Here is a 24,423-nt window from a genome sequence, read left to right as displayed (position 1 = left end):
TGGTTAGTGTAATGGGTATAAATTAACCAGCTTAGCAACATCTGCCATCTACTTCTGAATTTCTCAGGTTAATGACAAGGGGCATATGAGTCGATTTGTGTTCTTCACCTTCACCTAAAAGCATTTATTATGCCAAATTTGACCAAACACAAGTGAGGGACTATGCCACATGTATTCATTTCCTTGTAGATTGTGTGTTTTGCAACAAGATTCCTGGGTTATTAGTTTTACCATTTCCAAAAATGACTTCACTGCCCTTAAACTCTAACAGAGTATTTTCATCAGATATTTTAGTTCTTAATTTGGCTTTTCTATTGCCATGATACAGTTTTCTCTTCTGTGACTCAAGTTATCAGATATCATTTAGAGTGAACAAAGAAGGAATTTATTTAAACAAAATAAAGCAACTCATTTTGGCTTTGATGAATGAATAATATAAACAGTAGACATAACAGGAAGGAGGGCAAAATATTGTAAAGGTTTTAATACAAAACCAAGCCCAGAAAAGGGAATCAAGGGTTGGCTGGTTAGTACGCAGCAATAATTCCATACTATGTTGTTCCTGTTCAAGTCCAACAAAAATGTGAGGCAAGGGTGGTTCCAGGAGAGCACCTGTAACTCCTAGGAAGAAACCCCACTTCTCAATTTATTCTGTAAATGTTTGTAAAAGACTTAAAAGATTTGGTCCTTTAAAATAAAATTCTTACAAATTATGGCTCATTAAATCCACCACCAAAACTGTGCAATGAGAAAGCTTAAAAATTATTTCTTAATTGGAGGCTTAGAAAAATGTCACTTCATCTCTCTCATACACAGGTAATTGCCACATGTGTAAGGGGATCTAACTCTGCACTGTGGTGGGGGGTTGTTTTAGACTAAGTAAAATTCCAGATGGAAACAAGAAAGCGCCTTTGTTTTGGTTAATGCAGCATTTGTTGACATTCCAAAAGCATAAACACATTGTAGTAACTAGGTGCCATTAGGACAATGAAAGATTTAGCATCAACATTGCTAAGCATAAAAATAAGAATAAAGGATATGAAATGGGTGATAACTAGAAATTATAATGTGGTGCAAAAAATATTGGACATACAGAGAATATGAACATAAGCTCTCTGCGAGCAGGGTTATCTTTGTATTGATCTTCAGACTCCTTTATAGTACTTTGCACAGGATAATGCACACAATGGGTACTAGATACATATTTTTGAATGAAAAATGTATATTTGCTTTATTACAATTTACTCATATAATTGGCACAAAGTATAGAAGTACAGTCTTATTGCAAATAAAAATTTTCTTTCTTAAGATTTTATTGGACCTCAAACAGTGTAAGATGGGCAAAGGAAAAAAGCCAGGGAATGCTAGCACCCGGGAAGTCTGCTAGGTGTAATGTGCAGCAGTCTTTATGTCGTGTGAGAGGACACACAACAATCTTAGAGATGCTGGAGCTACTGGCAATGGCCATGCTTTGTATTTCTTCTTTTGCTCTAGCTATTGCGGTCACTTGGGGAGTGAACCAGCAGATGGAAGACCTCTCTCTCTGTCTTTATCTCTCTCTCTCTCTGTAACTCTTTCAAATAAATAAAATAAATCTTTAAAAAAAAGATAAAGCAAAAAATACATAAACAAGCAAACAAGTAAAAATAAGGGAAGAGAAGGAGGGAGAGGGAGTCATATGGCACCAATTATTAATATAAATAACAGTATTTTTTGTGGGTCTTTTATTGACTTCTATATATAACACTTGCAATGAAAACACTTTAAATCCATGGACAAATTTTATAAAATGGATCACGTAATCAAAAGTCACAAGTATTTACTGACAGGTACTTAACAGAAGGCCCAAAAGTATGATGACAAGAACATCAGAGAACATGGTGTATATAGTAGCTTATTCTAACTTTACATTAATATATGACAAATTAACAAAATTCAATGTTAAAATATGATGAATATAGAAAAAATATAAAATCTATGTTTCTTATTCAGAATTTCATTATTTGTTATTATTATTTATGAATGATTATTTTATTCCATACAAAATAATACTTACTTGACTTATCAGTTTGATAAGAGGAACTAAACTTAAGGTTATAAAAATTTAAATTCCAATATAATAAGCATATGCTCCATTTAAATATTCACAGTAACATTGCATTGCTAATCAGTAAAAGTACAGAATGTATCACAGACTGTTGACTTCCAAGGGAAAGCAGTAACAGTGTCTAACTGTTGTTTGAGAAAGAACAAAACTGTATCATGTCATGATTAACACATGAATGTTCACCATATTCCAACTGAGCAGTCATCAGATTTTAATTTTATCTGGAAAATTCTTAAGTGGATTTTTAAATATGTGGAAAACTTTACAAATATTTAAACTACAGCTAAGTGTTAACAAAACTGTTATCTAACATTTGATAACCAATTCTTTCTGAATAGTTACAGAAAATAATGAGTGTTCTAAAAATAAAGGCATTTTTTCTCCCCACTCCCTACCCTGTCCTCCCCTAATCATAGAATATGTATGATGAAAAACAATAGGCTGAAAAACGGTTACTATGGTGAGTCTGTTTTTTTCGGATTCTCTGAATCAGATTGGTTGCAGTTTCTTGGGTTGATTATTGCTTCTTTCAACCATTCAGAAACCAGTCATCATGATGAATTTTAAAGAAAAGAAATGAGAAAGATCAGTGAAGGAGGTCATTTTTCAGTCCAGCATTTTGACATCAACCATATTTAGTATCTGTGGTCAGGGTGTGTGGACTTCATGTGTTTTAGATGGAAAATGTATGGCTCTCATTTTGTGGAAAGATTATGATTGGTGTGTATCTAAAAAGGTCTGCCAAGAGCCAACAGTGCCTTTTTGCTAAAACTTGAAATTTCCTCATGTATCTTTTAAAATTACAATTTAGTCAAAGGTTTAAGTCTAATGGCAGTGACAGGACAAAAACAAAATAACAGAGGGTGAAGAGGTAAAGAACATGAGATTTAGAGATACTTGGCCAAACGATCTTGGAAAAATCATTTGATTTTTCTAAACCTTGGCTGTTTCATCTCTAAACTTCAGATGACATTAGTACTTCAGCGGATGCTTTAGAGTTAAATAAAGTGAATGACATTTGCAAAGATGCAAATGTTATAAATAAATTTAGACTTCCTATGAAAAATTGAGGTGATGTATTTGTCATTCTGATATCTGCATAATTGCCATTTCTGTAAGATTTTAAAAATGGATTCTTACAACATTTAGTATATGATATAGAAATATTACATACACTGCTTTCCCTTGTATTTATATATATACACACAAAGGAGCTTTTTAACATACATGGTACCATTTTATGGGAAAGTTTAAAAAATGGTCTATACAGTGTCCTTAAAATTGAAAATAAAGGAAAGAGGATATTCTTATTTGGTTTATAGTCATATAATTTCATGGCATGTAAGGAAAACACTTTGACAGTTTTAAGTAAATTTAACCTCCCCCCACCCCTTCCCCAAATATTAACAGATTACACCATAGAAACAATTTACCAGAAGAAATACCACTACAGTTCATTTAGTATGGTCAGTTCACAAACTATTGTAAGATACAGTATTAACACAATACACCAGAATCACCATTTAGCAAATTTCATCAACTTTAAAAAAAGATGAAATCACTTCTCACAATGATCACTGACATGAATACGTGAGACTCACTTATACCTAAAATGAAAATTCAGATTCACAAAACCAAATTATCAGATTAAATGTTTTAATTGCTCCACTTGCCAAAATATACATTTCCTACTATGATAGAGGCCTTGAAAAACTGCCCCCTTTTCTGAATGGAAGGGATACAAGACTAAACCTCTGGACAAAGAATCTTAGTATGGCAGAATATGTCTGTATTATTCAAATGGCCTGTGATCATCTTAACAGTTTACTAGTGTCCAAGTTTTAGTATTCTTCTAGCCTAATTTCTTTCTACCATAAAACCAGCAACAAGAATATACTCATTTTTCCAAGGGGTACAGTTACTTCTTGATCTCTGTGTGCAAAAGTTACAATCCTTCTTTTCCTAACTGTCCACTAATGCCAAACAGAAGTGTTTGGGTTATCCCTGAATTTTATTTCTCACTCCTGAGTAAAATTAATTAGAATATGGCTCTAATAGGCCTCCTTTGTATTCAAAAATTTCATAAAATTTTGTGATTATTATTTTAAATCATGTTCATTGCTTCTGGGACCAAAAGGGTATTATTATTTTTTTTTGGACAAAAGTATCTTACAATCAGCTCCAGTTCATTGGTAAGCATAATATATTTGATTCTAATTTTCTAAGTTTATTAAACAACAAAAATTTAAAGAGGAGATTGATGTGAACATTCTATTTATGTAACTTACTCAGCATATAAATATGAAACGACAAATCATACTAATTAAGCCATGGTGAAAATGAAAAGCAAAGTTTAACATTTTAATGTCTTGCTGAGGTCAATTAGTTACATGAGAAATATGAACATTTGGATTTGCAATCTGCTCATTCACTTGAGTAGAAATATGTGGCATCTTAAAGACCAAAAAGGAACAACATGTGCACATATCCAACAGGGCTTTAAAAAGCTAATGGGAAATCCACATTATTTTTTAATTCCGTTTTCTCCATGAACTTTTTGAAGCCTTCTCATATTTTAATAATCTGAAATGTTAAGGAATTTTCAAAGATGAAAAGAAACATACAGATGACTAAATTTTAAAAGTATTTTCAGATAAAAGAAGTTGAGACTCAGAGAAACAAAAGGGACCTTCCTGGGGCACGTAGAGTTATTGGCAGAGCCAGAGCTGCAGCACAGGCACTTGCCTGAGCTCCACCAGACTGCTTCTTATGGAAATGAACCAAGAACCCGAGAGACACTCCATTGTTTCAGCCTTTTACCACCTTCCCCAACTCCCAGGTCAGTGTGCAACAAAGTTCTGGTACCATTTTAGCACTTCACACACTATTTTCAAATCACCTTAACATCTAATTTAACAAATACCCTCTCCTCTTTTCTGGCTATTTTATTCATCTGTTTCCATTCTGCAGAATGATTTTCTACTTTTTCATGATCCTATTATAGATCAATGAAAATTCTTAGAGTAAAAAGAATCCTATTTCCTCTTTTCATGATCAATTTGAAGAATGATATATTTATGACACTATGGCACTTTCAAGGCTTAAAATTTTATTTCATTTTATTCTTTCCTTTAGAAATGCATGAGAAAATCTGAGTACTTAAATATTCTTCAAAGAATTTTTCAAGTAATGTGTATAATGAGGATCTGGGGATTGAGAAAGGCTTAGGGAATTATTGAATTATTGTGCCCATTTTGCAATTCAAGAAAATGAACACTAGCAATGGTAACTGACATATCAAGGTCCCACAGGTAGGAAGTGGGTAAGAACCATGATCTCCTGTTAACTAGAACAGTACCGTTTTCACCATCCAACCTGTGAACTATATTTGGTATGATAGATTAACCATCTGATACCATTCCATGCTTTTTTCATAAAAGTCCAGGTTTTGTCTTTATTTGAAACTGTATCTGGTAATAATAAAGTAGGCATGATATACAACATACACTAGAATGCGTAACGCTGTGTCATTGGTGCTTTATGGAGGCAGTTTTCGTGTCTATCTTTGTAATACCTACTGATCTTTACAAAAACATCCGAATGTCTGAGACCTCTTGTACACACTGATCAGTCCATTTCAATCAGCCCAGTGGCTGGTGCGGATTACTTCACTGCTGGCCAGGCTTGATCATCAGTGATGAGGATTCAGTTGGTTTACACTGGACCAGCTACCCCCTGGGCCAGTGGCTCTACTACATGGGCTAACACAGAACAAAAACAAGTTGGTGGCTCTATTTTCACTTGAATCACACACATCTGGGTTGGAGGTTCATAGAGCTCAAATCTGAGAAAGCTGTCATCCCTTTATTTCACTTTTGCCAATAGTGATCCAGACTCAAAGCTCTGAATACCAGGAAATTATTAGTAGACTATGAAAAACTCATTGTAGACATTGCCTCAAAGAAAGTTACCCAGATTGTCCTATCCATCTGTTTTGCTGCTAGTAGGTATAAAACTGTTTTAGTTACTGACTCATATATTACCAATGAGATGCATCACCAGTATTTTCTTCTATAGAGCATCAAAAAGTTCATAATTTTGGTTTTGCTACTGACATATTTTCATAGTGACTGAAATTCTGCAAGTGCTGTTATTATAACTTAGCATTGCTCTGCATTTAAATAATAGGATATTGGTTATTTAAGCATTTGTTCAGGTACATTTTGAAAATAAAACACAGAAATGAGAAAAGTTTTCTATATGCTAAGTGTTCACAGTCTGACTTTCCATAAGGCGCATGAAAAAAATATACAAGCAGCTACCGTTCTGCTGAAGTGTCACAGTAAGCACATTAATAATGGCACCGCAGTGGAACATCCTCCAAGTGGCACAGCATCCTCATCACCTCCTAAATCTCCTTTCCAAGTAAACTTTAACTGAAAAAGAGTTCCACTTCTCAAAGAATATAAAAATAGAAAACGAGTCGAGGAAAATTTATGTAAATAATTGTAAAGGAAACATCATAAACATTAGATGAAATATTATATATATATATATATAAGAATGTGCTTTGTCTTGCCACACCAAACATCCCAGGAAAATGAAATTGAATGATTAAATATAAAATTCTGAAAAATATAACTTGACATTAAAATTTTAGTTAAGATAAACAACTTAAACATACTCATGTATTTTTGTAATGTGAGCTCAGCTGAAACCTACCTATAAGACTAATTTGCAAATCTATTGTTTTGAGTTAAAAAATAAAAGAATGTTTAACCAAGCAAGGCACATTTCTTTTAGGCAAGTCTGTCTTCAATACCATTCATCTGGGCACAGTGTAGACTTCTCTTATTTATGTGTAAATGGGCTAACTGCTGCATGAGAGCCTTTGGTACAAAACACACCTGCACAAAGTTGCACACAACCCCAAACATAGAATATATCTCGTGATTAAACAGTCCAGTAGTTAATTGAAAAAAACAAAACAGCAATACTTGGCTTATCAGAAACATTTAGGATTTCTTGATCTGCAGCACTGATAACAGTTTTTGGATGATAAAATTTTGTCAAAATGTTGAAAGGTTGAAACGATATCTTAATATTCTTAACATTCTTCTTTATCTTTGATTCTTATCTCTTATGCTGCACACAGTTTGAAGAGAATCCTCCAGTTTCAGAGCTGTGTCCTTTATATAAAGCATTTGTGAGAGACATATTATTTAATGTCAACTGAAATAAAAATATGACCTGGCAGACAGATCACCACGCATCAGTGGTACAACTGCTGCTGCGTTCTTGATCCAGGCAGTGGAAAACTGAGCATCCTACTGGTTGGTAAAGCTCTACAGTTCTTGATGTGGGGCTCCTCAGGGATCTGTCAGAGTAAACACAATCGTTTACTGTATATTTAGTCATTCAAAAACTATTCAGCTTCATTGAATGATACCACTTCTATGGCAATATACTTTTATTTCCTCATTTTATGATCATTGGCATGAATCCTGCATTGCGTGATATTAATATCACTGTTTTCAAGAAAAAATATATATGTATGTATCTACAGATGAAGTAAATATAATAAAATGTTAAAAATTGTTAAATCTTAAAATAAATTTTAAAAATCCTTCTACCGCCAGCGCCGTGTCTCACTAGGCTAATCCTCCGCCTTGCGGCGCCGGCACACCAGGTTCTAGTCCCGGTCGGGGCGCCAGATTCTGTCCTGGTTGCCCCTCTTCCAGGCCAGCTCTCTGCTGTGGCCAGGGAGTGCAGTGGAGGATGGCCCAAGTCCTTGGGCCCTGCACCCCATGGGAGACCAGGATAAGTACCTGGCTCCGGCCATCGGATCAGCGCGGTGCTGCGGTGGCCACTGGGGGGTGAACCAACGGCAAAGGAAGACCTTTCTCTCTGTCTCTCTCTCTCTCACTGTCCACTCTGCCTGTCAAAAAAATAAATAAATAAAAAATAAAAAATAAAAAAATTCTTCTAAGAGGTTGAAGAAAAAAAAGAAAATGTCACACTGTACCTACAAGTATGTATTACTGTTAATAAAATATTTTAATGGAAAAATAGACTGTCAATAGAAGATTTTTCCATTCATTATGTTTTTAAGAAACTTTTACTGTTACCCTGAAAAGCTCAAGTAATTCTTCTAAATGTATTAACTACATATTGATTGAGTTTTTTTAAAGAGTGGCAGTCTTTTTTTTTTTTTAAGATTGATTTATTTATTTGAAAGGTGGAGTTACAGAGGCAGAAAGAGAGGGGGGGTGTCTTTCATCTGCTGGTTCACTCCCCAAATGGCTGCAATGGCTGGAGCTGGGCTGATCCGAAGTCAGGAGGCAGGAGCTTCTTCCGGGTCTCCCACACAGGTGCAGGGGCCCAGGGACTTGCGCCATCTTCCACTGCTTTCCCAGGCCATAGCAGAGAGCCGGATCAGAAGTGGACCAGCCGGACATAAACCAGCACCCATATGGGATGCTGGCACTGCAGGCAGTGGCTTTACCTGCTATTCCACAGCACTGGCCCCCATATTGATTGATTTTAACTTATATATGTTAGAAAAAGTTTCAGGGCCAGTGCCTCGGCTCACTTGGCTAATCCTCTGCCTTGCGGCGCCGGCAGCCGGGTTCTAGTCCATTGGGGTGCCAGATTCTGTCCCGGTTGCTCCTCTTCCAGTCCAGCTTTCTGCTGTGGCCAGGGAGGGCAGTGGAGGATGGCCCAGGTGCTTGGGCCCTGCACCTGCATGGGAGACCAGGAGGAAGCGCCTGGCTCCTGGCTTCAGATCAGTGCAGTGCACCGGCTGCAGCGGCCATTTGGGGGGTGAACCAACAGAAGGAAGACCTTTCTCTCTCTCTCTCTCTCTCTCTCTCACTGTCTAAACTCTGCCCGTCAAAAAAAAAAAAAAGTTTCAGGGTGCTCTGAAATGAGCTTTCTAATTTCATTGTTTCATTAACAATCTCCAAATTTAGTCCAAATCATGTGATGGTTTGCTTTTTCAATGGGAATATTTATTTTCATCATTAGAACCATCTGACAGGTCTGAGTGCCCATTGATTTTTATAAAAAGTATGTATTTTTTCAATGTATTTCCAAGGATTTGCTTCTTTTCTCGTTGTACATCCTGCATCTAAACTGAGAACTCTTTTGAATTGAATAGAAACTGTATGCTCAGATAAGTGTAATTGAGAAGAAAAAAAGTGTCTCAAATGAGTACTGTGGAAACCATGTTCTAGGTGCTGTAGCATATCACGCCTGTAGTTTATCTTTTCATTACAAATAACTAAAATTTATTGATCCTTTACAATTTGGACTCTGCAGTTATGTATCACTTTAAAATACCCAGAATGAAGACAATTTAGACAATAACTGGCCCAAGAATTGTGGAGAACCAAGTGGTCAAGATTAAAGGGTTGGCCTAGAGGCTAAGATACCTCATGGGATGCCTGTGTCCCATATCATACAGCCTGGGTTCAAGTTCTGGTTTGCCCCAAAGTCCAGCTTCCAGCCAATGTGCACTCTGGAAGGCACTGGTGATGGCTCAAGTAGTTGTGCTCCTGCCACCCACGTATGAGATCTGGATAGAGTTCCAGGCTCGCAAGTCTTAAGCTGGCCCAGCCCCTGGTGTTGTGGGTACCTGGGAAATGAGCCAGTGGATGGGAGCTTTCTTTATCTGTCTCTATCAAATACAAAAAAATAACAACAAAAAAAAAGAGTTTGGTGTTCACCTCTCCTGACTCTAACAGGATTATTGAGAAATGCTGGTCACAAGGCACTATGACAATCTTGTTCACTGCTACATCTAGAACTCAGAATGGTTACTGGAAAAAAGTAAACACTTTACATGTTGAGTGGATAAATAAATCTCTACTACTTTTCTTAGTATCTGAAACACAGGAGGCAGTTGTTAAATATGCGTTGAAGGAATAAATTGGTAAAATAAATTTGTATTTCTGGACTCTAGAAATTTACTAACTGTATAATATAAATGATACTTATAAGGACAAAAATAAAGAATGCTAAGCCTAGCTTCAGGTTTCAATATGTGAATATTATTGATTATAATACACAGAGAAACCTGTCTCTCATGCATACTTCTGGTTTTATCAGGTACCCTCAAACCAGTGGTAAATACCCAAAGATTATGGTCTGAAATTTGAGTGTGCTTTTCAGGGAAGAGTCATTTGCTTTAATCATTCACTTTAATTTGTGGACACATTTGATAAGGAAATTGTGCCACTCTGGCATGCAGAGACAACAATTAGATCATTCTTTTGTCTGGTTTGCCTGGGAAATCCAAAGAAAGGAGAAATTTTAGAAGAGGTGTGGAGAAACTTCCTCTCTATTCATATGAGGAGAATCGTTATTTCCTGCTGCAGAGAAGAGTACATCAGTTACAATATGACCTAGAATAGTAAAGTTATCAAAATATCTGTATACTCCTATTAATGTTTTAGTTTCAGTAATTCCATCATATATTGCTTTCAGAAAGCTGCCAGTAATCTCTCAATATCCACATATGCTATTGATTCCCTCTCATCTTCCATCTTATTGTTTAGAAGTGATCTAAATTTTGCCAGTACTGTCACTCTAAGAATCTGCTTTGACTTTTTTATGTGTTAAATGTTCCATTTCCTTTCATGAGTGAATAGCTACTTTAAAAACAGCTGACCTTTGTGATCCTACTGTTTACATTGATAATTGCATTAAAATTAGGTTATTTTGAAGAGGAAATGACTTTATACACTAAGGCCATATCTACAGTGATGGAATTCTGCAGTGGGATTCACTGGAGAAACCTTTAATATCAGATTCATTTACTTTCAACAGTTTCCAGTGAAGATCCCATGGAGTTTTAGTATTTACCATTGACTAAACAGGATTGACCTTATAGGGAAGTCTCTTGGGCTGCATACCAGATAAGACCCTTGGGGATATCATTCATTTGTTTTGACTTTGCTGTGCCAGTTGAGTCAATGAGTCAACATGTGTAACTTGAGTATCATTTACAAACAAGATTCTAGGAACTATTATGTAGGAAACATGGTCTCTGTGAGGTATTCCAAGTTTCAGGTACCCTTGGTGAGATCTTATATAATGCTATATTTCAGTTAATTACATTAAGGAATTCCATCTCTGTCACTGACTAGTATTTTTGTGGAAAACTTTCTGGAGTATGTTTCACCAGATGGAAGCATTCACCAGAGAATTTATTACAAGGAATTTTACCCATAAGAGCATGGTGAACAGTAGTGATTCAAATGAAGCATAGATGGACATCATGAATATTTGGTTTATAGGCTAAACACAACTCAAACTAGAATGTTCTTTCTTCCTTCTCCTCTTCCCCTCCAATAAATTCATTTTTTTTTTTTGACAGGCAGAGTGGATAGTGAGAGAGAGAGACAGAGAGAAAGGTCTTCCTTTTGCCATTGGTTCACCCTCCAATGGCCGCCGTGGCTGGCACACTGCGGCTGGCGCACCACGCTGATCCGATGGCAGGAGACAGGTGCTTCTCCTGGTCTCCCACGGGGTGCAGGGCCCAAGGACTTGGGCCATCCTCCACTGCACTCCCTGGCCACAGCAGAGAGCTGGCCTGTAAGAGGGGCAACCGGGACAGAATCCGGTACCCCGACCGGGACTAGAACCCGGTGTGCTGGCGCCGCAAGGTGGAGGATTAGCCTAGTGAGCCGCGGCGCCGGCTCCCAATAAATTCTTATTGAACATCAACTGTATCCCAAAGATTATTTCAGGTATTAAGGGACATAATATAAGGAACAGACAAAAATCCTTGTTTTCATGGAAAGGTAGAGAAAACAGACAATAAAAATAAATAAATACCTAATAAGCAGAGAAAAGATATAGGGACTGTTATGGGGCTGCACTTTTAAATAGTGACCAGAAAAGGGTTCAATGAAGCAGGTAATATCTGAAGCAAGTGATGGAATAGGCCACAAAGATATCAGATTCCAGAACATTCCCAGTGGGGCTGGTGCTGTGTAGTGGGTAAAGCTGTTGCCTCTGACACTGGCATCCCATATGGACACTGGTTCAAGTTCCAGCTGCTCTGCTTCCGATTCAGCTCTCTGCTATCACATCTGAGAAAGCAGCAGAGGATGGCCTGAGTGATCGGGCTCCTCTACCCACATGAGAGATCTGGCTGCTGCCTTCAGCCTGGCCCAGTCCTGGCCACTGAGGCCATTTGGAGAATGAACCAGCAGATGAAAGAACTTTCTCGGTCTCCCTTCCTCTCTCTGAAACTCTGGCTTTAAAATAAATAATTTTTTTTTTTAAAAAAAGAACATTCCCAGCAGAGAGTACAATAAGTATCAAAAGCCCTGAGGTGGAGCATACTTGCTATATCTGAAGAAGAGGAAAGAGGCCAGTGTGGTTGCATAGGATCAAATGGGAGAAGTTTGGAAATGAGGCCACTAGGAAGCTAAATTAGGGAGGGACTTGTAGGCCATTATAAAGCCTTTAGTTTGTACTCTGTGTGAAATGAGGAGTCAAAGGGAACTGAACACAAAGGAGTAACATGACCTGACATGTGTTTTCAAAAGATTACCCTGGCTTCCATGTTGAGAACAGACTCAAGTAGGAGACAGGATGGAAGCTGGGGATCAGTCAGGAGGGTACTATAAAAATTCAGATGATAATGATGGTTTGGTTCAGCTGGTAGCACCAGAGGTGGTGATGAGTGGTATGGTTCTTGAAATCTTTTAACAGTAGAGCCAACATGATTTGTTTGTGTACTAAATAAGAAGTATGAGTGAAAGAGAAGAATCAAGGACAACTCTAAGGATTTTAGCTTGAGCAACCAGGAAACTGAAGTTGCCAGCAGGAGTCAAAGGCTTGATGGAGTGAGGTTCAGGGGAGGAGGGAAGGACGGTTTTAGCCGTATTAATTTTTTTTATTTGACAGGTAGAGTTGCAGACAGTGAGAGAGACAGAGAGAGATCTTCCTTCCATTGGTTCACTCCCCTAATGGCTGCTATGGCCGGCGCTGTGCCGATCCGAAGCCAGGAGCCGGGTGCTTCCTGCTAGTATCCCACGCGGGTACAGGGACCCAAGCACTTGGGCCATCCTCCACTGCCCTCCTGGGCCACAGCAGAGAACTGGACTGGAAGAGGAGCAACCGGGACTAGTACCTGGCGCCCCAACTGGGACTAGAACCCGGGATGCCGGCGCTGCAGGCAGAAGATTAGCCAAGTGAGACATGGCGCCAGCCAGCCGTATTAAATTTGAGATGTCCAATAGAGATGTCCAAGTGGAGGTCAAGTAGACAGAAGGGAATTCAAATCGAGTTCAGGGGAAAGGTCTAAGTCGGAGATACACATTTACACATAGGTGGTCTAAAGCTATGAGACTAGAACTGAATGCAGAAAGAACAGAAGTCTCATGACTTCCCATGTGGCTCTGCAACATTAAGAGCAAGGGAAGATGAGAAAGAACCAATAACAGAGATTGAGCAAGGGAAGTCAGAGAGGTAGTAAAAAAATCCAGAATGTGGTACCCCAGAAGTCAAATGAAGAAGGTCTTTCCAGGAAGAGAGAATATTACTCCATGCCAAATGCTTCTGATGGAAGGAATGCTGGGGAGTCCTGGGCAAAGACCTTGACAAGCACCCTTTTGGTAGAGTGGTGGGTGAAAGCCTGATTGGAGTGGATTCAAAAGAGAACAGGAGGGGCAGCGCTGTGGCCTGAGTTGCTGGCATCCCATATGGACACTGGTTCACGTCCTAGCTGCCCCTTTTCTTTTTTCTTTTCTTTTCTTTTCTTTTTTTTTTTTGACTGGCAGAGTGGACAGTGAGAGAGAGAGACAGAGAGAAAGGTCTTCCTTTGCGGTTGGTTCACCCTCCAATGGCCACTGTGGCCGGCGCACTTGCAGCCGGCGCACCGCACTGATCCGATGGCAAGAGCCAGTACTTCTCCTGGTCTCCCATGGGGTGCAGGGCCCAAGCACTTGGGCCATCCTCCACTGCACTCCCAGGCCACAGCAGAGAGCTGGCCTGGAAGAGGGGCAACCAGGACAGAATCCGGCGCCCCGACCAGGACTAGAACCCGGTGTGCCAGTGCCGCAAGGCGGAGGATTAGCCTAGTGAGCCGCGGCTCCGGCCCCTAGCTGCTCCTTTTCCAATCCAGCTCCCCTGCTAATGGCCTGGAAGATGGCCTAAGTGCTTGGACCCCCGCACGCTCATGGGAGACCCAGAGGAAGCATCTGGCTTCTGGCTTCAGATTGGCCCAGTTCCAGCCATTGTGGCCAACTGGGGAGTGACCCAGCAGATAGAAAACCTCTCTCTCTCTCTCTCTCTCTCTCTGTAATGCTACCTGTCAAGTAAATAAATAAAAGCTTAAGAAAAGAGAATAGGAAGGGATTCAGTGGTAAACAAAGAGAGATAATTCCATATTCTCATAATATAAATCATTAAGACAAATAGATGTAAAATGTCAAGATCATATATTTGTTGAATTCATTCTAAGATACTGATTTTTTAAATATTTATTTATTTGAAAATTTATTTTAAAGATCTGTTTATTTGAAAGAGTTACACAGAGATAGATACTGATTTTTAAAATTGAGCATCTATGAAACTGAGATGCATCTCAAAATCACTGTTACATTTTCTTTATAATTTAGAGTTTTCCTTTTTTATTTTTTAGTAGTACATGAAATAATTGTGGTTCTTATAATCAAAGTCACCTAAGTTTGATGAACTACATCACTGCAATAGGGAAACTTATAAAATCAGGGTCATGAGAGATGTCTTGGAGGAAGTATTGAAGTAAAAACACAAGAAGGTAGAAGTTAAAGGGGTGAGGAAGGAGAGAGAGGGCTGGTAGTGGGAACATTTGAAAAGATCTTCACAGCTTAAGGTAGAAAGGGGGCTTATCCTGTAACTGGAAGCTCAGGGCAGCGACAGAACAACAGAAGGAGAGGAGAAGCACAGGCAGGGAAGGAGGTAAGGCTGGCTATGTGAGCACATGGCCACAGCATGTGAGGCCACAAAGGCTACGCTAGTCCCTCTGGTCTCTATCCTCAAAAGGGAGAAGACTGAAAGAATTTGAAGCAGGAGAGGATGATGCAATCATACTTCAGTCTCAAAAAAAAATCATTCTGGCTACCAGATAGAGAATGGGTCAGATGGGGCACAAGAAATAGGAGGAGGTGAGTTAAGGGGCCTTCACACTTTTCCAAGATAGAGATAATAGTAGCATGGATCAGAGTGGTGGTGGCACTGATACAGGAAAATGGAATGTTTGGGGCCAGCACTGTGGCACAGCGGGTTAAAGCCCCAGCCTGAAGTGCTGGCATCCCATATATGGGTACCAGTTCGAGTTCTGGCTGCTCCACTTCCTGTCCAGCTCCCTGTTAATGGCCTGGGAAAGCAGCGGAGGATGGCCCAAATTCTTGGGCCCCTGTATCCACATGGGAGACCTGGAAGAAGCTCCTGGCCTCCTGGCTTCTGACTGGCTCAGCTCCAGTCATTGCTGCCATCTGGGGAGTGAGCCAGCAGATGGAAGATCTCTTTCTCTGTCTCTACATCTCTCTGTAACTCTTTCAAATAAATAAAATAAATCTTTTTTTAAAAAATAAGAATGAGAGGATATTGTTTAAAAAAAAGAAAGTGGACTGTTGTAGAGATACTTAGGAGTCTACATGAAAAAAATTTAGTGATAGGCTGAATGCATTTACTAATTCTATGCATCTACTAATTTCACTAGTTAATATATTAAGAACACTAGGCATTAAATTTGCCTTTTAAGCAAAGCCAGAAAAGAAATGATTAGGAAATGTTTATGCGGCACAAATGAATAAAAACCAATACTTTGGAAATTCACTAATTTTCAGAAAAAAAGAATCATACCATTTAGATTTACAAAGAAAATATAGAAAATATATTGCAGGATAGGGTGTAACTTGTGAACATAGGAAATATGTGTATGGGTCTCTCTCTGTGTGTGTGTGTGTATGAAATAAACTACCCTCCCCAACTTCTTTTCCAAATGAAATCATGTGTTAATTTAAGGAAAATGTTTAGAATTGAGAATGATTTTCCATAAAGAATAGAAGTTTAAAATAAACCTTATGGAAAACAAATGAATTCACAATGCTGACTGGCATGTAACATACAGGTACAATGCTACCTTTCATTCTGAAAAGTTGGGGGCCTCAACAGCAGCTCTCAAGAGGCTCTGTGTTACGATGGAAGGGGTGGGGTGAGCTTAGAAAGCTTCTCCTCACTCCCCACCACATGAGAAGGTCTAGGCCCTGTATCTGCAGTCAGAGTTCTTGTATGAACAGATGTATTCATAATATGCCTTAGATAGCATGAAACATAATTTTTGTTTATTTAAGTGCTGTATTGCTAACAGCTAGAATCCAAGGCTTCATTTCTCAAGGCCAAATGCCTATCTGTACTATCTAGGTTACAACAATAATAAAATGGCTCCAATGATGGATGGAGCTCCTTTCCAAACATCTTCTTTAATGGTGCAAATGGGTAATGGTGCAAATTTTGAAATGTAGGGAAAAACACAATCAGTACAAAAAAGAAAAGCAAAAAGTAAAACCATGAAAATATTTCTTTGTAGATTATATTTTTCTTTATAATTTGGAAGAGAAAATTAGCATCACTAATAATAAAGGCAAACATCTGGAAGCTTTCTAACCAGCCTGAATCATTAAATAATATTTTCAAGAGTACATACAAAGAATACTATAATCATATGCTATACAGCAGTGGCCATTTCTGGGCAGCCGGTTAGCAGCTGAGTCACAATAGTAAATTTGGGCTATGCATGGCCTCCCCTTCCTCCTTCCTCCCTTTCTGATTTACCATCTCTCAAAGTTTTATCGATCATTTCTTGAATGTATATCAAAACACCAAGTGATTTTATTAATAAATATGAAACTGTCACACCAAAATACAGAAAATTAGTAGTATAAATTCAGTCATTCTATCCTCCTTAGTTTAAAAGGCCAAATACAAAACAGAAAGAACAAAAGAATGTCATCCTCAAATGTAATCCCTAAATATCCCACTTCCCATCTTACATTCCTCACCTTTATCTCACAGTGTTTCCATAAGTCTTCAGACTGGGGGTCACGTGTGCTTCTTGGCATTGCTTAGGGGGAGGGGCAATCACTTCTATTCACAGCTGGGAGGTGGGAAAGACTTGGAACTGCTGTGGAAAATGTTGAAATTTTAAATGTATGGAAGTCAATAGATTATAGCTATGGTCTTCAGAGGAGTAGATTATCGGTATAAATCATATGTATTTTATACATATACTATCAGTAAGGCAATTACTTGAGTACGGTATATGACAAAGAGGTAAACAATATAACAAACCTTAACTTTCAATTCTTCATATTGTGCATTTAAAATTTCAATTTTGAAATTTTATTACAAAGTTTACAGACAGCAGATAAGGTTCCTCTTATGTGTAGTTATGTCACCACAGTTGGTGTATATTTAAGTTTGGCACAGTATCAGCTTAAAACAATAATAAATAACAATGTTAGTTTCTATGTTTTTCTCTGGATTCATCAACTGCAGGGAATATGCATTTTTGCCAGCACATTAATGCAGGTGCACTAATCCAGTCACACCTCATCACATGAATATCTTGCTACAAACAGTTTTATGTTTATCTTTTCAACACCCAAGACACTGCATCTGAGCCCAGCAGTGAAACCCGCAGTTTGGCAAAGCTGACAGGCACTGCATCTTGCTCGAAGCCCACATCACCATCCATTTTCATTTCACAAATGACTTAAGACCTTAGAGAAGAGGCAGTGGATATATAGGACAAAATTCTATTTTCTTTTAAGAGCACAGATGCTTTTAAAGATCCATGTAGTTTTGGGGTAGGGCAATAATGCCATAAATTTCAAGGAACAGACAATCTCATTCTGCTTTCAATCCTTCTGTCCTAAGGGATCTCCCTTCTTAATCAGAGAGAGTCAAAATGTTTACACCACTTTCTGGCATGGTTCGCTAGCAATCTGACCAAAGCACAAGAAGATGAAAAAAAGGTCTAAAATACTATTTTTTATTGTTGACTGAAACACATAAAAACAGGAAATTAACCTTAAAAATGAACAATATCCATTGTTTTAGCAGATATTACTATGACTGATTATACTTTCTGAGGTTAGATGCAGTTAAATCAATCATAGAAGCAAATAATCTTTTATTATTAGAAAAGTCAATCTCTTTATCCACTTTAAATGACATTCTGGTTCAAAAATATCTGATTATGAAAAAGGGGTTGATTTTCAATATGCTGAATGAAATGGGTTTCTGGAGATATGTTCTTTACACAAACTCATTAATTAGTCACAAGGGCTGAAATGAAACTGAAAAGCATAAATTTATTTTATTCTGCCTTTCAAATCACTCAGTAAAAGACCATAGGTTTTGCAGCCAGAGTGACCTGGTTTTAATCTGTTGCTGGGTTTACAGCTGTGAAGTCTTAGGGAAATCCCTTAACCTTAGCCACCTATTTTTACCCTAAAATGAAGTTAATAGCACTTACCTTGCAAAGTTGACAAGTGTCCAGGACATGGTTGACCCTTCCTAAATGGCAATTATCATTGTTATTATGGAAAGAAAAATAGTAAGACTGATTATTTATGTATTTCATATTCACAAAGCTTTATAGTAATTATACAATGCTTGTGAGTAATGATCACAAGATACCGTAATCTCTTAGCAAAATCTCTAATGCATGTCATGCAATTACTTTTTCTAAGTGTTCTACTTGTATTAACATTTAATATTCACAACAAACCTATGCAGTGATATTGATTATCCTCTATTTACAGATAAGGAAACAGAGGCACAGAGAGGTTAAGTAACTTGCTCAAGGTCACAGAGCAGAACCAGGATTCAAACCCTAGCAAAACAACTGCAGAGCTTGCACTTTTAACCACTTCATTAAGTGCCTGAAAATAACATTAATATAAGATAACAGTGATTCCTTCAAAAAATATAAAAGGTATTACATTCTGTGCTAGGCACTGGTATCCAAAACTTCAAGCATCAAAAAAATCAAGACATAGAACTCATAACCTTTCAGGAGCTTCCAATATGGCTACCAGAAGCAATTATACTACCTCAAAGTTATGACTCGAAAACCATGCTGTTTTTCTGGATTGAAAAAAAAAAAAGGGTTTCCTTGCATTATTGTTACTTACTAACCATAAAACTTACATCATAGCTATAATTTACCTATAGAATTAAGGTTTTCACATTTTCTGAATAAATGTGAATAAAACCGTCAATGTACTTTGTTCACCTTTAAGAATAGACACAAATGTTATTTTATGTAATTGCTACAGTGTGCCTAACATATTACAATAATGGATCACAAGAATATCAAACGTTTGGTTGAAAGTAAATCAATGCTAAAGGTATCTTAAATTTTTATTTTATCCAGCAAAGGAAGCTAGAAAAAGGAGTCCTGTTTATATACAAATAGGTAAGAATAATAACCCTGTGACCAGGTGTACACAGATTTCTTGCGTCCATTTTTTTTCTTTTTCCCTTCTCTTCCCTTTTATAGTCTCAATCATCATTTTCCATTCCAATAATTAAGTACAAATAATTAAGTACATAGGCTCTGACTACTTGAAAATATATTGTAAGCTTTAAACATAGGCTTACTGTCACTCTAGGACAAAACAGTAAAATGCTATCAAAATAAAAATTGTACAAAATGTAAAATTTATATAATGTAAATTAAACAAAATGATTATGTTAAATGCAGTTATCATTATTTCAGTTTTAGCCACTTTTGTTTCAAACAGTACTACCGTATACACTAAATAATTACATAAATTAAAAATTAGATCAATAATTTAACTTCAGTAGGTTTTGCCTTTTGTCCTTTTTAAAGGAGAAACAGATTGTTTAGAAGCCAAGAGGGCTAGGATGGAATGGAATAATTTTCAGTTCAGCTTGGGTGATGATTATTTTGGAAAGTGATGACTTTTTTTCATCCTTTTACAATAAACCATGGAAAGAAAGGACAGCAACATGGAAATCAAATGGGAAAGGTGATGTGAATGTTCTTTAAAAAGGCACCTGGCAACAGGTAATTTATATAAAACTGTCAGTTTTAAAAATATCAATCTGGACATGAATGGCATTTCCCTGGTTTCCTGTACAAAAGAGGATTGCTCTCGTTAATGCTCACCTGATTCTGTGTGTCTTCCGGCAACCCTTGGCATATGGCTGAAACTCGCAGGTGGTCCCCTAAGAACTGGTTACTTCCCATCCCTCCTTTTTATTGAAGTCTGTAATTCCCTCAGTTAAAAATGTGCATCCTTCATGTATTTGAAGTTTATTTAGCTTTCCAAGTGCTGTGATGGTTGACAGTCCTGTTATGGAATCTGGAGTTTTTTCTTTTTTATTAAAGAGGAAGTCTGAAGGTCTCTTGTAAGGTTTCAGGTACACTGATTGAATCTCTTATTTGCTTATGTACAGAACACTTTAATATTTGCTTAATTTCATTTGTTGGCTTGAAACTTCTTGGAGAAAGACAACTGTAGAGAAGCATATTTTAACATTATTGTCCAATAATTGGCATTTAATTCAAACAATGTCTTATTGTGGTTTATATCCAGTGTTCCAATGGTGACATTTTCCTTTTTGATTCAGTCATTATGGGGTGACATCAATGATTTTCACAGTGATAAAAATGCATTCCACGATTCAGTCCCCTCCTTAGACTCTCAGACTTAACTTTATTTGTGCGGTTTATTCAAACACTGTTTTTCCTTATGAAATCATGTGAGTAGGAACCATCTGGAAAGGTTACTGTGGAAACGGCAGGGGCTAGGGGGTGGGGCTAGAGAGCAAGAGATACCATGACAACCTTTTTCGGGTTTCCCAGGAAACATAGGTTGCTATGGGAACTGCATCAGTCAGGTCCGAATTAGTAACTTCCGCTGGAAGGGGTGTCTGCCACTTTAATCTTCTGGTGATACTGCAGAAGCTTATCTCTCAAATGCATTAGGAAATTCTTTGTTTCTCTCAGCAGCACTGAAAACATCTGTTTCTAGACTTTGATAGATGTTGGCTGGGGCATATGCACAGAACTTCAGAAGAATCTGTTAGTTTAATACTTTCGAAATGCTTTGTAAGTCCCAAAGAGTTAAACATATTAGTCAGATCAGAACATTCTGGGCATTTCCCTTTGTTCAAAGTTGTAAGAACCCTTAAAGTTCTGGGAGGAGGAACTCAAACAGAAATTCCAGTCCAAAACCAACTAAACTTCTGGTGGGGTTTCAAGTCACTGTTTTAGTTCTATTTTCCATCCACATATCCAAAGAGTAGGCAACTGAACTACATAGTTAATAGGTAATGTCTAAGAGTCCATCAAACTGAAGCATCCTGTAAGCATTTACCGGCTTTACTTAGTAAAGAAATAATTACCTTTCAATTTTGAGGTTAAACAGTTCTAACTGTTCTGTAGTTTCATTTCCTCCCAGGATGTACTTTTTTTTAAAATAGGGCGTGTCCTAGAAATCAAGTGCAATGTTAAGTTTGTTGTTCAGAAAATTAAGAGAGAGGGAGAGGAAAAAAAGAGCCGAGAGAATGCAGCCCACTTGCAAAACAGGCACCTGTTTCAGTATGAAGCAATAGGGAGAGGGAGAATGGAATGTGCTTCCCACTTCTTCACGTCCTGTCCTTGATGGATGGTCTGGAAATGTATAAAACAAGGGCATACACAGACCAAGGGGGCACGTTCCACACAGTACTGAGCACTCGTGTCAATTATTAAACATCGGTGAATATCTTTTTGATGTTGACACAGGAGTTGGGGTTATTGTTCGTGGTGCAAGTGGCAGTGGAGTTGCCCGTTTTGAAAGGGGTCTGGGGGAAAGCACTATGGTTCATACCCCCCTCTTCGATCACCATGTACTCCGACTTACTCAGAGTCGAGTTACTCCTTGCTTTTCGGAGCTCCTCGGCTGAAGAGGAGAGGTGCTGGCAACTTCCCACGTGCATGTACTGGGCTTGCTCTTCCCCTTCGGTCTCCCGGTGGTAGAAGTAATTGAAGTTGGAAACAATCACAGGAACGGGCAATGCAATGGTCAAAACCCCGGCGATGGCACACAGAGAGCCCACAATCTTGCCCCCTATGGTCACAGGGTGCATATCGCCGTAGCCGACTGTTGTCATGGTCACCACTGCCCACCAGAAGGCATCCGGGATACTGCTAAAGCCCGAAGTGGGGTCGTCCGCCTCGGCAAAGTAGACGGCGCTGGAGAAGAGGATGACCCCAATGAAGAGGAAGAAGATGAGCAGCCCCAGCTCCCGCATGGAAGCCTTCAGCGTCTGCCCCAGGATCTGCAGCCCCTTGGAGTGACGGGACAGCTTGAAGATGCGGAAGACCCTCACCAGGCGGATGACCCTCAGGATGGCCAGGGACATGGCCTGCTGTCCGTTGCCCTGTCGCTCGGCCAGCTCGGTGCCCAGGGTGATGAAGTAGGGAATGATGGCCACGATGTCGATCAGGTTCATGATGTTTCGCGAGAAGGTGGCTTTGCTGGGACAAGCGAAGAAGCGCACGAGCAGCTCGAAGGAGAACCAGATGATGCACAGGGTCTCCACCACGAAGAAGGGGTCGGAGAAGCTGGAGGCTCCGGCGGGGGCCCCCGACGTGCCGTTGCCGGCCGCCTCCACCACATCCTGCGACGGCGCGGCCGGGTAGTCCTTCTCATCGCGAAACTCGGGCAGCGTCTCCAGGCAGAAGATGACGATGGAGATGAGGATGACGAGCACGGACACGATGGCGATGCCCCGGGCCGGCCCGGAGCTCTCAGGGTACTCGAAGAGCAGCCACACCTGGCGCTGGAAGTCGCGGCGGGGCAGCGGCCGCTCCTCCTCCCGCAGGAAGCCCTCGTCCTCGCGGAACTTCTCCATGGCCTCCTCGCCCAGCTGGTAGAAGCGGATCTCCTCGGAGAAGATGTCGATGGGCACGTTGACCGGCCGGCGGATGCGGCCCCCGGACTGATAGTAGTAGAGGATGGCGTCGAAGCTGGGCCGGTTGCGGTCGAAGAAGTACTCGTTGCGGAGCGGGTCGAAGTACCGCATGCGCCGCTTGGGGTCGCCCAGAAGCGTCTCTGGGAACTGGCAGAGGGTCTTGAGCTGCGTCTCGAAGCGCAGCCCCGAGATGTTGATGACCACGCGCTCCCCGCAGCACTCCTGCTCCCCGGCGGCCGGCAGCGGCTCGTAGCGGTCACAGCCACCGCCGCCGCCGCCGCCCTGAGGCGGGCCCCCTCCGCCGTCGGCCGCCTCGGGCTCCAGCAGGTGGTCCCCGGGCACCACCGTCATGTCGGGAGGCAGCTCGGGGTCTGCGGCGGGCTCGGCGTAGCCGGGGTTCACCAGGGTGTGGGCGCCGCTACCGCTGCCGCCGCCGCCGCGGCTCGCGGGGTCCTGGGGAGGGTGGGCGCGGTGGCGGGCGGAGGTCTGCGGCGGCGAGCGCAGGAGGCTGAGGTGCTCGTCCATGCGGCGGCGAAGAGGCGGCGGTGGGGCCGAGCCGCTCCTCCTCGCGCTCCCCGCCCCTCGGCCGCCTCCGTCCGGAGCCGAGCCCGCCGCCTGTTGCTGCAGCCGCCGCGAGGCTCAGTCTGGCTCTGGCGCGGCTGGTGCGGCTCCGGCAACACAGACGCCTCCCCACGCCTCCTCCTCGCTCCCCGCCGCCCTCGCCCCCGCGGGGCGCGCGCCCGCCCTCCGCGTCCCCTCAGGATTCCCGCCCACCGCGCGGGCGCGCGCCCCGCTCCCCGGGCGAGCGCCGAGCCTGCAGCTGGCCCCTGCCCTCCACCCCGGTCCGTAGCACACGAACGCCCTCATTTTGCACCTCGGAGCGCCCTGGCCCTTGAACCTCTCTGGCCAGCCGAGCTGACCCTCTGGGAATCCGGCCCCCTGAGTTCAGCCCGCTTCTCGTCAGCGGCCCCCTCCCCCCAGGTCTGGTCTCACGTTGCGGGGCTTCTGGACCTCCGAACGCGGAGGCGGGCGGGGAGGGAGGATGAGGAGGGGGCGCCTGGTGCACGTCCCCGAGCCTTGTCGAGGGGGGGAATGGCAGGGCCGGGCGGGCTCCCTAGGCAGGCGGGGAGGCCGGGGCCAGTGTCCTGGGCTCACTTGGGAGTGGTGGACCGCCCAGCCCTGGGCCGGAGATGTTCTCAATAATGTAGCTCGGGCCTGGCTAAGCCGAGTGGAGGAATGGGTGCTGATGGCTTCCGCAACCGGACTCTGAAAGCAATGGGTCATTACAGGCGTTCAGGGACCTGGATTCTGTAGCGAGC

The 24,423-nt window shown here is 40.8% G+C and overlaps 1 protein-coding gene across 2 annotated transcripts; it reads right to left on the bottom strand.

Annotated features, from left to right (window-relative positions):
- Positions 1–1,780: 1,780 nt before the first annotated feature.
- Positions 1,781–23,767, bottom strand: KCNA3 (potassium voltage-gated channel subfamily A member 3). Of its 2 annotated transcripts, XM_008264050.4 has the most exons (4): positions 20,310–23,767; positions 18,648–18,688; positions 17,170–17,291; positions 1,781–7,484 (listed from the first exon to the last, which is right to left on the bottom strand). In XM_008264050.4, the coding sequence occupies exon 1, from the start codon at positions 23,627–23,629 to the stop codon at positions 21,896–21,898; it is 1,734 nt and encodes a 577-aa protein (XP_008262272.3). In that variant the 5' UTR covers positions 23,630–23,767; the 3' UTR covers positions 1,781–7,484; positions 17,170–17,291; positions 18,648–18,688; positions 20,310–21,895.
- Between the last annotated feature and the right edge of the window lie 656 nt (positions 23,768–24,423).

Source organism: Oryctolagus cuniculus, chromosome 7, assembly GCF_964237555.1.
Source record: "Oryctolagus cuniculus chromosome 7, mOryCun1.1, whole genome shotgun sequence".
Taxonomy (NCBI): Eukaryota; Metazoa; Chordata; class Mammalia; order Lagomorpha; family Leporidae; genus Oryctolagus; species Oryctolagus cuniculus.
The sequence above is the reverse complement of the archived record's forward strand: the minus strand, read 5'-3'. Positions and strand labels throughout refer to the sequence as shown.